The sequence below is a fragment of the Pseudopodoces humilis genome, chromosome 2, assembly GCF_049639895.1.
Source record: "Pseudopodoces humilis isolate 2021_Gansu_Grassland_sample_001 chromosome 2, ASM4963989v1, whole genome shotgun sequence".
NCBI classification, from domain to species: Eukaryota; Metazoa; Chordata; class Aves; order Passeriformes; family Paridae; genus Pseudopodoces; species Pseudopodoces humilis.
Window position 1 is genome coordinate 69,684,042 of NC_142201.1, and position 15,074 is coordinate 69,699,115.

The following is a 15,074-nucleotide window of genomic DNA, read 5'->3' on the forward strand; positions in this document are numbered from 1 at the left end:
GCAAAGAAATATGTGATTTTAACTTCTAGCAGATAGTATATCCAATTCACAACAACAGAATAAAAAACTAAAACATGCACTGCATTACTACAGCAAATGGCCATCTGAAAACTCAAACAATGAAAAGAAAATGAAGAGGAGGCAGTCCTTAAAGATTCCTGCAAAACTGAACAGATTCTTCTTCTCCATAACAAAAAGAGGCAGCCTTAATCTGAAACTAGGAAAAAGTCAAGCACTGAAATCAGTAATTTAGGAAAGCTAAAAAATGTTCCCATCTAACAAGCTTTTAGGATTTCAAGATATCTTTTAAATAGTTTAGGCCTGACTAATTTTACTTTTGATCTGGAGGGAACTCCAAGTACTCTTTTCATTCATCTAACCCTAAGGAGTTTCAAGTACTCCTAAAGTGCCACTCAGAACATCAGTGTATTTCTACTTCTTCAGGTCCTCCAGTGAATTGCACAGAGGGTAAAAGTATTCAAAATGAAAAAGTAGTGAAAAGATTGTTGTCTGCTTCTCTTGGCATGTTTGATATAAGTTAATGGCTTTGTTCTATCTGCATAACGCTTGCAGTTGGCACAATTTTGGGTTTTGAAATACTCTGCCAAAACAATCACAAAAGAAGAGACAAACCCCAAACCAACCTTTACACACTCCACTTTGTTCCTTTCACTACAAAATGTTACAAAATATCTCAAGCTATAGAGTCACATGACCTCAGTTGTGTTGGTACAGGCCAATTCTGCCATTTGTATTTTTTCCCCCTCCTCCTCTTTGTTCCTATTACTAAGAGAATGTTCACAAAGTCATGCCATCAGTGGCTTAAGTTTATTGAAGTTATTAGCAGTTCCCTTCAATCTGGACTAGGAAATTCAGGAACTTCAAATCCCTCACCTCAATTGATAAAAATGCAGGAATGATTTTAAATGTGACATTCCAAGTGAATGACTTTCATAAAAAAACAATCCTGTAATGACCACGGAGAGTCTTTAAAAAAACAAATAGAAGATAAGGAAAAAGATGAGGAGTAAATTACTTTGGCAACACTAGGCTGCACAAACAGTGTGCAGCAATACTATCTGTATTAAAACTCTGAAGGGTAACATGACATTAACTCATGTTTTCTGTCTAAAACCAAACTCTTTTGAAGGTGCCACTTCAACAAAATTTCCATGGATTAACATAGCAACAACAGAAATACTGTGGTCTATGACTGAAATTTCAAAAAACAGTATTTCACAAAGATTTTGAGTTCTGTTCAAAAGTAGTTTGGCATACTTGTAATTTAAACCCATCTCCCTGCTGTTTAGAAGTACAAGGGCTGGAAGCATATGGTACCTTTCTTATGAAAAGGCAAGGGCAGTCTAACAACGTATCAAACTTAACATGGTTCCTGCATATATCTCTAATTAGCATCATTCAAAATACCACTGCCGTTACAAGACCAGAAAAAGCACTATCACTTTCAGTACACCTATGTGAATAACATTTTAGAAAATTAAAGGTAGAATGAAGCTACCTATGCTTCTCATAATTAGCTGACATATATCCTTGTTCAAATAAAATTAAATGGGATTAACCTTATTTCTGTTCCCTGATCACATAAATTCAGTTGTCTGTATTCTGAAATCCCTCTCAGAGAGGGTTGGTTAGTATAGCAACATCAATTAAGGTGCCTTAAATTATTTCTTTTGCCATATGTATCCATTCTTTATTCATAGTGGGTCATGCACTTCCTCTATTTTGGTCTTCCTCTTACATGCACAGGCAGAACCACTGACCCACTCAACTTTCTCTACTAACTATTCACAATAGCAGAATGGCCAGCAAAATGACAGCTCCAACATCATACTGACAAAGCAATTGGCTACAAAATAAGCCAGGCATTTGATTTCCTATTCTACAGAGATTTGCTTCATTATCCTTCCTGTTCTACAGCATTTTTCATTTTACGGTTCCAAAGTGCTATATAAAAATGCATTATTAATTTTACATAAGGAAAAGATAATATGCATTTAGATATTCTCTCCTCTCCAATTTAAATAATTTACTGTAATGATACAATTTCTGGAAAGAGGCTATTCTACATGTATTCAGAGATGTTACTTAAGAGTGAAGACTCACATTCCAAGGGGTAAGTTAGAACAATACAGTAAGTATCACTAATACAAGTAAATTCACAAGATTTAGTATCTGTTGTATAATTATTGCTAAGTCTACCCTGCATTTTTCTATTGGCTATGTATCAGTAACTTCGCTCATCACAAGGTTTAGATTTTTAGCCTAACACAAAGGAAGACCTCATAGAAAATGTTACATGAATTTACTATTGTTGTAACACTAATAATCTATAACTTGAATGCACTCAGACCTGTAGCAGGCTGTTGCTGCTGAGTAAGTGTTGCAGCCATTGCAACGGCTGCTGCATTTGGTATGTTGCTGAAAGGGGTCGGTCCAGTGGTAACGCGTGGAGCGCTTTGCCACTTCTTAGCTTCTGTTCGTCTTGCCTCAAATACATCCATGGCATCTCCCAGAAAGCTTTTCCTGTAGCCAAGGTATTGGTCTTTGAGTATCTGAAGAGGATGGGAGGAAGCTATTTTAGTTCCATGTATCAGACATAAACCCTTAACTTAATAAGGAAAGAGACACTGAGTTAAAAATAACATTTCCTATAAGAACCAAGAAAAACCCACAAAAAACCAAACCAACAAATACCACCACTGAAACAAATGAGAAGCTCCCTCCAAAACCCAAAAAACCTTGTCAGGCTATGAGACAGAAAGAACTGGTTTGTAACAGCTACAGCCAGAACAGGTTCCATACTTAAATTCTGCAAAGACACTGAACATAACTGATACCATTCATTATGTCAGTTTAAGTCTTTCAATGTTGGACCAAATCGCCACAATTCAATTCGTATCACTGTACTCAGCTGATCCAAGAGGAAAAATAAAGCCATGTTATTACTAGCTTATAACACACTTTTCTCTAGTGCTACCTTCTGTCCCTGTAGTCTAGTTTTGCTCCCCTATTACCTTCACCTGTGTTTCGTTCCTTCCTTTCACTCTTGCATTTCTTCTTACCACAAAGAAGCTATCAAAATCTTAGAATTCACTCTTGTTTCTGATACATTTCATTAGCAATGTAACACAGTCCAAATGCAACAGATCATTCTGCCTTAGGGTAACAAGTAGCCCAAATCCGTTGTCTCATGATGCCACACCTTCCCTTGCCTCTGCCCTTTTACCCCCTCGAAACTCCACCACCTTCTGTGGCAACAGCCCAGCTTGGCCTGTTCATCATGAGCAATTTCTGCCTGTCACAGATGAGGAAACTATGCATGTCTTGCACAACAAAAAAAGAATAAATAGCTTTAACTAGATAACTGATAATTATTTCCATCTCATAACAAAAATCTTTAAATGAAATAAATTTATCAAAGGACAACAATTTCCAGTTTATGGAAGGCATAATATGGTCCTGTGTTCCTGACTAAGCATATGCTTGTTTCCTCAAAGAGGCGTTTGCAGTAAAAAAATTCTGATTCGGGATTTGAACAGCTGTAATCTCAGATCTACCAGCAACAGTGGGAACCACATGAAGAACGCCCACATTATCACATCAGAAGTACTGTCTTTGGAGAGAAAAGACATTTGTAGAATTCTGATGGGATTTAATACAATGCCATACTGATTGCCCTAAGAGTTGACAAAAGCCATTAGAAATCATAAAGCAGTTCTTAAGGCTACGCTATGCTGAATGATTTAACATCACCTACTTGAATTGTGCCCAAGCACAATTTTACTTTTCATCAGGCAAAGAAACGAACTGTGATCACAGCACTGCCTTCCACAAACCGTATCACAACCATCAGATTAGGCAAAGACCACAGTTTCAAAACAGCTCTCCTCTTCTTTACTTTATCTTGTAGCTGATAAAGTAAAACAGATGGTTATAATGACAGATTCACTTGAGCAGTACACTCATCTTGCTGTTTTTTGAAGCTTTACTTATAAAATGCCTTCCAAAATATCAGTATCCATATGCACCCAGTAGATTAAATCTCAAAAAAATTTCTCAGAAGAAAAATCCTCAAACCACCCTCTTAATTTTGGGCAATAGAATTCTACTCTAAACTGAAGAAAGGTCTTTCCTATTCAGTCACACTGAAAAGGTACTGAAGATGCTATGGCTTATACCTGCACACTAATCCAGCTGTTCCTATTTATGAACAACAAAAATGTATCATCACAAACACCACTGCACCAATTCAGGCTACACTCAGATCTCAGAAGCCATGAAGCCTGAAAACATTTGGGAAACCTTTTGGGTAATTCAGCTGAAAATGCAGAGGAGCTGATACATTTTATATCTGGCAGCAAAACTGAGTTAACTAAGAGCAGCACAAATATCTGATGGCAGGTATTTGTAAATCTGTGAGTATCTATGCTGACAGAAGCAATGCAATGCAAGGAATCAAGACCACACAAGATCTGCAGTATTTCTGAACCTTACTGAGAAAAAGTAAAAGGTTTCAGATGTTTAGAAAACTAGCAATGCCGTGCAGAAGAACCTTAGAGAGGGAAACCAGCAGATTTAACGGAGCTATTTACATTAAGTCACTTAGCAGAAACAATTTCAAACACTTGTACTCTTCTTCAAGTTGATTTGTTTTGGTTTGGTTTTTTGTAGCCAAGAAGGATTCTGATGTTTTCAAGAAAAATCATGGATTGGGGGGACAGTGACATTTTGTCAACATATCCAGAACTGTAAATGGGAAAATGGAAACTGAATGAGCCATAGTCTGTGATGGAAAAAACAGGCCTAATTAGGACCTTCTATACCTAAGCATTAATACGTAGTCTTTCCTTCTACAAATACTACTTACCGTGAAAACCAGGTTTAAAAACAATAAACTAACAGAACACAACTTTAACCAACATTCTTTGATATGCTAAAAAATCTTACATATGGAAGCTCACTGATTTTTGTCTCCTGTTACCTATTTAAGCAAGAGCAGATTTAGATCATCTTTTCTTGAGATCCAGAAGTCATTGGGCAAAAATCAAAATTCACAAGCATGAGCTTGAAAACAGACATTTTAAAAACTGATCAGCAATTAGACGGAAAGGAGTTAGATGAAACATTTTGTAAGTCAAATCATTGTGGTCAGTAGCTGTCATCCCTATTAGTAAATACTTTAAACAACTTCAGTTGAACAACAGCTACTTTTTTAATCAAAGCACTTCTCCAGGACAGTTTGAAATTTTTTAGAAGTAGTCAATTTAACAGAAGGACAAAAATACCAAACAAAAAAAAACCTGAAGATGACTCTTATACAGGAAAAAACACAGGAACACATCAAAACATACCTTTACATTTTCATGTATTGACTGAAGTTGTGCAGCTAAAGCTACAAATGTTTGATAGATTTTCTGCATAGCCATAGACAAATCTGTAAGATGCATATAAAATATCGGTAAGTAAAAATCTCATTATCAGAAGAAAAGATTTAGTGTTTATACCAAAGTAAGAAGCTCACCTAAAATCCATATACCACACAAAATACAAAAACAACTGCATGAAACACAAGATTTGACCCAGCAATTGGGTGCCACAAATCATCCAAGGACTACTTTTTGACAGGGCTTCAAACTGTATTTTGAAAGGTACTGTTTTCTCAGATTAATTTTTATATACGTGGTAAGGAGTTCCCTAATATTCTATTAGTTAGCAAAGCCAAAAAGTAATACTTAAACTAATTTTACCTGATTACATAGGAACATTTTTTACCTCACTGTCTTTTACCTAGATACAATTAAATCAGATTTGCTTGACATAGTTAAGTGTTTAGTTGATTTTGTCAGAGACAGCAGTAGAATGGAAGCTTTATTTACATTTTAAAGACATAATAAGCATCACAGGGTCTCTTAATCTGGCTCTACACAGAAGCATATTCATAATTGGAGAAACACGACAGGAAGCTTCTTGCCTTATATTTAGGACATCCTATTTCCCACACAGATATAAAGTATTTTCAGGGCATTGACCCAACACTACAGCAAAACCTCAGTACCAAAGGGAAAATCTCAAAGGTTTTGGCAGAATGAGGCACCTGCTCAAAAAATGCTGTTCTCACAGAAGCACTGAAACAATGTACCAAAGTGGAAGACAGAAAAGTGCTGAAGCAGTTCTTTGATTGTGAAAAGATCAGCTTCTGTATTTCCTCTGAATGATGCACATAGCCTGAATGCAAGTATATACAGATACACATACACTGAAATGCATAAAGAGCTATCAAGTTCTTGAAGAGGCACAGGTCTAGCAATGACTCTCGAAGTGAAAATGTTTGTCCCTCCATAGGGAAATTTCTCCCTTGAAAAACAGAAAAGCTGTAGAATCCATCTCATGCCAGCCCACAGGGTTGTGCAGGCAGCAGTATCTAAGACTGGTCGCAAGTTTCCAATTAGTCTGGAGGCAATTTACTGATACTGACTACTAGATAGATTTTGAAATTTTCAGGACAGTCAGAGTCATGGAAACCTGCATGGCAAAGGAAGTTTTTTCTGTATGGTAAAGACTACATATGCAATAGAGTGTTGACTAGACCACCAGATACTGCTGACAATATACTCATACTGGCACAACAGATTGAACCTTCCCTACACAGGCAAGGAACCTTTCTATCATAGCAGAAACTGCTGAAAACCTTAGGAAAAATCTGTGAAGACATCCTTCCCATATTCTCAACAGACAAGAAGGTCACACAAAGATAGAGGACCTTCAAGATTCAGCAGATATTTCACCATGGAAGCTAGGTCTAGACAGTCCTTTCACTTTCTGACATAAAAGGTCCAGAAGTCTGTGCACCACCCTGTGGTGGCAAGATGTTTAAGTCCCACTTAGCACAAAGAGCCAAGCACTTGAAATCATTGCTTACTGCAGGACCTGTACCTAAAACAGCCCAAAAGATAAAACTGCCTATGACCACAGGAATGGTAACTAACCAGAAGCCTACTGTCCAGAGGTCAGCATTCTTTCATCAGAGAGATTTTCTCAAGACTGAATGATGTGGCAGCAAACAAGACAAAATTTTCTCAGCTGGCCAGAGCTGAAGGCAATACCAACAGGCTCCAAACTGAGGAAAAGTTCCCATTTTGATCTGGTGCTGACAGAGCAAGTACCTATATGTCTGGCCAGAAGGCCCAGTGCAAGACAGAAGGTGCAGACATTAGCTAGATGCTAAAGGGAGGGAGATGCCGATGTGAAAACAAACCAGGCTTAAAAGTCAATACTCAGGAAATGGATCCATATTAAATAGCTCAAGAACCCTTATGAATGGAACCTTCAATTCCAAATCTTTGCATTGAACAACTACACAATTTATCTGAACACTAATTTGTTCAGTACATTTTAAATGAGAAAACCCAACAATAACAAGAGGAGAAAGATTAATAATTAAAGTTTTTATTATAAGTTTGCTAAATTATTCTTGTACAAAATATTAGAACTGAAATGCTTACCTTGTGGAGTTATGTGTGAATTATTTGCTTGAGTAGCAAGATGATTTTCCAGTTCTTCAATTTGTTGCCTGTACTGCTGCAGCTGTACTTCAAACTGTTCGACCAAGATTCTGAAGTAGCTAGATGAGTAATACAGTGAAATTGCGTGATTAAACTTCACTAATTCAAATGAATTTTTTTAACCTGATCTATTGGCTGCCAATTTTCATTCAGTTAACTGTACAGTTAGGTTGTATGACATTCTTGATGTCACTCTACAACTGGAAAAAAAGTGAAGACTATTCTTCACGTCGAAGACAAAGATAATTTTAGCAAAGACATAGAACACCAATTCTATGAAGCACTCCAGATAAAGGTTACAAGAAGCAGATATAAAAATATTATGAAGTTCATAGAATCTTTAAACAGTTGCTTTGGACTAGATGACCTTGAAAGGTCTCTTCCAAATCCCCTGCCATAAGCAGGGACATCCTGACCTTGAAAGTTTACAGGGATAGGGTATCCATTATGTCACTGGGCAACTTTTTCCACTTTTACCATGCTCACTGAAAAGGTTTCCTCCTTATATCTAGCTTGAATCTGCCCTCTTCAGTTTAAAACCATCACCCCCATCATAAAAGGCCCTACTAAAAATTCTGTCCCTGCCTTTTGTACAAGCCCCTGTTGAGTACCAAAAGGCTGCAATAAGGTCTCCACATTTTCCTCTTCTCCAGGTAGTATTATTGACTATTATTGTGAATAATAGGAACTTACTCTGCTGGGGCTGTATTTTCGTGCTGAAGACCAGGAGGAGTTTTCTGCGTTCGTAATGCTATTTCTGCATTCTTTAGCTCCTAAATAAACAGAGATAACGAATAAAACATAAGGTTCTGCACAAAGTGTTCAAAAATAAAAATGCCAGGACTTTACTCTTCACTCATATAAAATATTTTCTTCATGTATTTAACCCTGTGATTAAATTTGATCAGAATTTCTCCAAAGAAACAACTATCAGAAAGTTGGAGAACTGCAAATACCAACAGAAGTTTGGGGATGGAACAAAAGACAACACATACTGAAAACATATTAAGTGCTCAGAAATTGAGAAAATACTGCACTGGACTGTCAGAGACAATTTTTTTATTGTACTTCAGAAATATTATAATTGCTGAGGGGTAGAGGGAAAAAAAACCAATAGACAAGGATATAACACACCTAAAATGAGAAAAATAGGAAAAAAAATTATTTTGACTTTAAAAAATAAACTACTTTAGAAAAATGCCTTTACCAAAATCATCATGTTATACATGACAACTACAGCATACACTTCTGCTTAATACTTCCTAATAACTTTACCACTAAGAATTTCTCAGTGCCTGGTTCTGTGATTATACTCAACTGCACCATGGACAGAAATATGAGAATATCATTAACAAGCTTTTGTTTCCACAGAAAACTATTGATAAGGTGCAACAATAGAGTAAAATGAAGGAAAACATCAAATGTTTGACTTGAGAATGAATAATCACTTATTTATACAGCAAGCAGCATTGACAAGCTAGGTGAAATAAAAGCTGGTACAGAACTTGAAAACCATCTGCATCAAAACTTGACCTCAAACTGTCTCAAGCTGTGTCAAATTAGTCAGACACAGACTAATGGACAGAGATGTGACTCAAGTTCCCAAAATGAATACTAGTGCTAATCAAGAAATTTTGGTCCCTGAAACATTATGGGATAATTTGGTATTTTTTTCCTCCAAAGCCATCCAAGAAAATGTCTTTGTATTTTTGCTGCTCCAGAGTCCATCATGTTGTTACAAATGTGTCTTCATTAGCAGCTGAATATATTACTGGAACTGAATTAAAGTGGATGTGCATTCCCTTCTATTGCCTTTGCTACATAGGAATGTTTTCCCAAATAAAAGTAATTTTATTGCTGTTGTACTTACCTGAAAATACTGACATGACAAATTACAGTTTCCCCCAGTAATTTCAAAAAGACCAGAAATGATTAAATTTTTCATTCTGCTTACAACTGTTTAGTTGGAACATGTGTTAACTTGACTGATAAAGCAGGCTAGCTATCCTACATGAAATGATCAACATACAAACTCTACATAACAAAGCTTATATTCAATTATACCTGTGCAGTTTCAACTTTTAACTTGTCAATATTAAGAATGTTTCTCTGTAATCCACTGGCAACTACAGAGAGAAGCTGTTTCAAAGCTTTAATGTCTTCTTGTACTTTCAGCATTGCTTTAGAGGACATCCTACTAATTTCTTCCTGAACTTGTTTTTGTTCTTTCACAAATTTCCTGGGGAAGGTAAAAAAATGGGGGTGGGGAGGAAAGAAACATAATATAATGAACCTAAATTATCCAATGTTTACCTCTTAGTCATGTTATTTAAATAGCTATTAAATTTATTTTTCCAAAACCAGGTACTGAACAGTAAAATTACTGTATGGCATGGTACTGTCTTAACTCCTAGCATGCTAATACTGCAAATAACCAAACCAAAAACAATCCCCCTCCCCCAAAACTCCTCAACTTTAAATAGCAAGTATTTAAAAATGTTATGCTGACCCCTGACAAACTAAGATATATAGAACATTTTATATACACAGAAGCATCTATGTATAAGCAATTACCACTTTGAACTCACAAATACAATGCATGCAGCCCAGTCTACAAACCATTTCCTTCCTGCCCGAGGGAAGGCTTTTATAATTCCTTATTCCATAGAAGATCCATGATGCACATGCAATACAGACATAAGGTTCAATACTCTCTCTGCAAGTGCAACAGGCTTAATACTCCACAAGAGATGGGTAAGAACATATCGCTGGGCAGACACATTTGCATAAATGCATGAAAAAGTGAGACTGAAAGAAAACATACTAAGATTTCAGCTACTAGAAATATCCATCCATTCTGTTCCCAAAGCTGACCTGCTGAGAGGCCTTGGGCTAATAACTTACCCTTTGTGCAGCCTGCAGGAACATGTTGTCACAGAGCATCAACAGTATACAATACTTCAGCTAAACAACTATAGTAAAAAAAACAGCTACTCACTGTAGATTTTCTACATCTTGACATATTACTGGAGGTAGATTTTCATCCTTCAGTGCTTTGCTATCTCTATGAGAGACAATGAATGTTTAGGTGATCCTTCAATGCTCCCAAACATTTTTGCATGACTAGTAAATATCACTAAAACATTCAGGTGAGTGATTACAGTTTTGCATCTATTGCATGAATGTTGCAACTAGGAGTTATTTGGATTAATGCACACAGATCCTATGCCAGGGTTCAAACCTGTGGTGTAAGCACTGTACAAGTTTGCAGAAACCACTTTTCAGACCAGATGATCAGTCTACAGCAGATGCCAGATAAGCTGTAGGTATTGCATTTGAAGAAGAATTGCAGTGCTTAAAATCATGACCAAACATTACTAAATTACCCAATTGGTTATGCAGATCTTTTTTCAATATCAAATCATCAGAAAAGCTAAAAGATTTGTGTATCTGTTTTCTATTAAAACATGGAATGCAAAGAAAACCTGACACTTACTCTGGTCTTGTTCCTGTTTTGTCACCTAGAAAATAAAAACTGTAGGTCATAAATAAAGCTTTGAAGAACAAACAAAACAATTTAAATGAGATTTTAAGGAAGAACTAATGACTGCAATCTGCTTGATTTCTCATGATAAGCAGAACAGACTAGCTGTAATAGAAAGTGGGTTTTAATTTACAACCCCTTCAGAGGTAGTTATCTTTTCATGAACAATGGTTCAACAGTTGAGGTGCTAACTTTTTAGCACTCAGCGTATCATGTTGTGTCACTATAAATGCATGCACAACTGCAGTTGCATAAGAAATCTGTTTCTCCTTATGCAACCTCAATTCACTTTGACCTGCAACCACAAAACATTCAAGTGTTTAAATTCAGCAATGGCAGTCTCCTCTCAAATATGAAGGAAATGAGCATTTGCCCACTGAGCTCCTCAAAGACTTCTGCTATTGCATTAACTCCAGAAATTAGTGAGATTTTACAGAACTGACAATGCTACTGCTTACCTGCCACCAACACACTCTAAACTACACATCTGTGGATCAAGATGCCAAATGCCTTTCAGTGACAGAACAGAGCTGAAAACAGCACCAAGCATAACACAGGGCACAGCTATTTCTAGTTATGGCTGTGGCAGTAATTGCATTCCATCCCACAGCAGTCTGCTAGGAAGAGCACTCACTCAAGCCCAAGAAAAAGGCTTCACCTTCTTCAGCTGAATCCAATTCACATCCTGTCAGTGCCACAAAGGTAGAAAGCAGCTACATAGCAAATGCCAGTACCACAGACATTTGAAGCTGCACAAGTCAGTGCTCCTGCCAGCAGAAGCTACTCCTTTTAGAAGCAACATCTATTTAAACTGTTGGCAGACTCTGTCGCACAGTACTTTAGACAGACTGCACTCACAGCCATTCCCTATGCCTTCTGCTAACAGGAAAAAAAAAAACTACACAACATTAAGGGGAAAAAAAAAAGTATGAGGGACAAGCACCAGAATTTAGGACTTCTTTGTCTGATAATCTAAAAATACGCAAAAAGCTATGCACACTTTGCGTTTGCACTCCAGACACTTTTTTTTTGTTGAAGTTATTGCTGTACATCACAACAATACTTAAAAATACAAATTTGATATCAGATTTTGCTACTTTCTAGGCAAGCGAGTGCTTCAGATTTTTTAACATTCTCTTAGTAACACAAGAAGAAAATATGTATTAGGACAGGTTTTTATTCCCTGCAGCCATATTTTTAAAAAATACTAGATGGTCAGAAGAAAAAACTTTTATACCCAGTTCCAGAACAGAAAACACAGGCTAGTCCTCATCTGTCCTGGGACACCTAGGGTAGTTTTCTTTCATAGCCATACCACAGCCTTCCTTTTTCTTCACAAGGAAAAGGGAAATAAAACCCTCAAAACCATGGAGCCACCACTCTCGAACCTTAATGCAGCTCCTCATATAGTAGTACAAACAACTGAACTGACATAACTAAGTAGCGGGACATTAATCAGAGCTGTTTAAGCCAGCACTAGCCATTAAGGGAAACACTTCTGAATTAAAACCTCAAAAAACAGTCTCCTTTGGCATTTCCTATTGCTTGGCTAAGGGATCTCTGCTCATCCTGACAGCAATAGTCCAACTCACCCAGTTCCACTATACAACATACAGGGGAATTCAGGTTATTCATTTAAGTTTCCACCCTAGGAGGTGAACAAAACCACACTACTACCAGAGTTGATTTTCACTGTGGTTCTCTGGTTCTTATTTTATGATACTTGTATGTTATGGAAGTGTTGTGATATCCTAATATTATCCTAATATTATCCTAATACCCATAGTAAAGGAAATCCCCTAAGTGTCAGAGCCTTTTAATTACCCCAAGTTTCATTAATAAATTCCAAAAACAATCAACATCATGCAGAACACTCCAATTTTCAATGTCAATATATACTCTCTTTTACAAGAAAGAACTCTCCACAAATTAAGCTGGTTTCATAGAGCTTATGTATTTTGTCTCTTTTAGTTATTGGCATACCTAATTCAAAATTTCAAAATCAAGAGATTAAATTAACAGATTCCCCAGTAAAAGCAAGGCAAATTAACAAGTGTCTGTATGTCAATTCTCAATATTACCTTACTTAAGTATTTTAAAGCTACCACAGAAGTGAAGTTTTTATAACTGGTTTTAACAACCTGACAGAACATGTCAAACAGAACTACACACCACCAGAAACAGTTTTGAAGAGCAACATCTAAAATTAGGACACTTCAGTTGCACAGGATTTCAAAAGCAAAAAACAAGTTAAGATCTGTTACAGCTGGACAACAGTAGCTTCAAATCAGCGCTCTTCATACTTGCAACACTATTTAAACATAGCTCTGCTCCCCCCTCTAGCGACAATCTGACATACAGCAGAAAACAGCAACGGCACCTCAGAGCCAAGCAGCCCTGAATCTTCACTCCCAAAAAAGACCAAAGATTTAGATCCTGGTTCTCAAGCTTATACTTATTTTTTAAATTATTTAATTAGTATTACATTGCATTTGCATACAATCTTGCTCTTCTGTACAAGCACAATATCTGAGAATGAAATCAACTGAAATACCTTCGAAAGTGGGAAGAAAAAGTCTAGTCATCAATTCCACACTCCTAACCCAATAAAAGTCTTTGCTGCAGTGCTCTGATAATTCTCTCAATTAAAAAAAAAAAAAAGTTTTAAAACAAACTTACTCTTCTTGTCTGAAGAACTACTAAAATCAATGCCACCAAGACCTTCATTGGCAGTAGTTGAAGGAGCTGCAGTTGTCCCCAGAGACAAACCCAAAGCATTCTGCCCCAGTCCTACAAGAAATCCAAACAGCATTTTTGCATTTTGCAGTACTATCAAGACTACAACACAGCACAAATTCTTCCTCCAGAGCTGAAAAAGGAAGCTGTGAAATGACAACACTAACAGCAAAATATTTTATTCAGATCAAAACTCACCAAAAATAAGGAGCTTTCCATTTCTGCACAGATAGTCAGGTATCACTGCCCTCTACCCATACACAATCAACTTCCTTGAGCCAATTACGGGAATGACAAAGATTTCCTCATAGTTTCGTTTTTTAAAGAAGTGTTAAGTAAAACTTAATTTAAGAAAGGAGCCAGTTATTTCAGTTTCACTTTTATTGTCTGTGGATAGCAACACTGTTCTTAACTGTAACACTGTTAAAAATTACATTTCCACAGTATTAACACTTCATGTATACTAAATCTTACATTATACAATCGCACATCAAATGTCATTGTTTTGAGACAGGAGGAAAAAACTAAAATAACTTTCACCTGTTGTTGCTGTGCTTGTATTCTGGAAGAGTGAACCTCCTAAGCCTGCTAAAGCTCCTCCTAAGGAAAGGCCCGTGGAAGCAGTTGTAGTTGGAGCAGTTGTACCACCCAAATTTAATGTAAAGCCAGTAGTTCCTGCAGAGAAAGGAAACCAGCTTCATGCAGACACTGCCTTCAGATACATCCATAGACAATCTGAAATAACTGAAAGGTCTGAACAGCATCTTTATCATAATTGGATAATGAGTGTTTTTATTTCCTGCAGAGTTTTCACATACAGCCATAGCCTTTTAAATTACATGTTATTTTGCTCTATAACTTTATAACTCTCATTAGTCTATATTTACCAGCAACTATACAAAAATTCTGGCAGGCCTCCAGAACACTACAAATTCTAGAACCTAGCACAGAATTTATTTTACAGCATAATTGAACTAGTAAGTGATACTGATTTTTATATTAAAATGCTGAAATGTCAAAGTTTTATGCTTAACATTAAAGTATTTACACAAGACACACGATACAATAACATTTCCACGGTGGTTTGAGCTGCCTTCTGGAACTGAACATCCCAACTTTTAGTAATAAAGGGAAGAACTGAGTAGAGAAGGACCACAGGCATAAAGGGACAGTGAACAGAGGGCACAGAGAGCCGAGCTCAAATGCAGACT

The 15,074-nt window shown here is 36.7% G+C and overlaps 1 protein-coding gene across 4 annotated transcripts in view; it reads right to left on the reverse strand.

Annotated features, from left to right (window-relative positions):
* Window positions 1-15,074, reverse strand: part of NUP58 (nucleoporin 58) — a 35,996-nt gene that overhangs the window by 13,620 nt on the left and 7,302 nt on the right. For all 4 annotated transcript variants that reach the window (XM_088051628.1, XM_005516270.3, XM_088051627.1 and 1 more), the window contains exons 5-13: window positions 14,404-14,538; window positions 13,807-13,917; window positions 11,080-11,104; window positions 10,582-10,647; window positions 9,648-9,822; window positions 8,277-8,356; window positions 7,524-7,642; window positions 5,373-5,455; window positions 2,372-2,573 (exon numbers count right to left, since the gene is read on the reverse strand). In XM_088051628.1, the coding sequence (XP_087907754.1) occupies window positions 2,372-2,573; window positions 5,373-5,455; window positions 7,524-7,642; window positions 8,277-8,356; window positions 9,648-9,822; window positions 10,582-10,647; window positions 11,080-11,104; window positions 13,807-13,917; window positions 14,404-14,538 (996 nt within the window). The remainder of the gene's footprint in view (window positions 1-2,371; window positions 2,574-5,372; window positions 5,456-7,523; window positions 7,643-8,276; window positions 8,357-9,647; window positions 9,823-10,581; window positions 10,648-11,079; window positions 11,105-13,806; window positions 13,918-14,403; window positions 14,539-15,074) is intronic.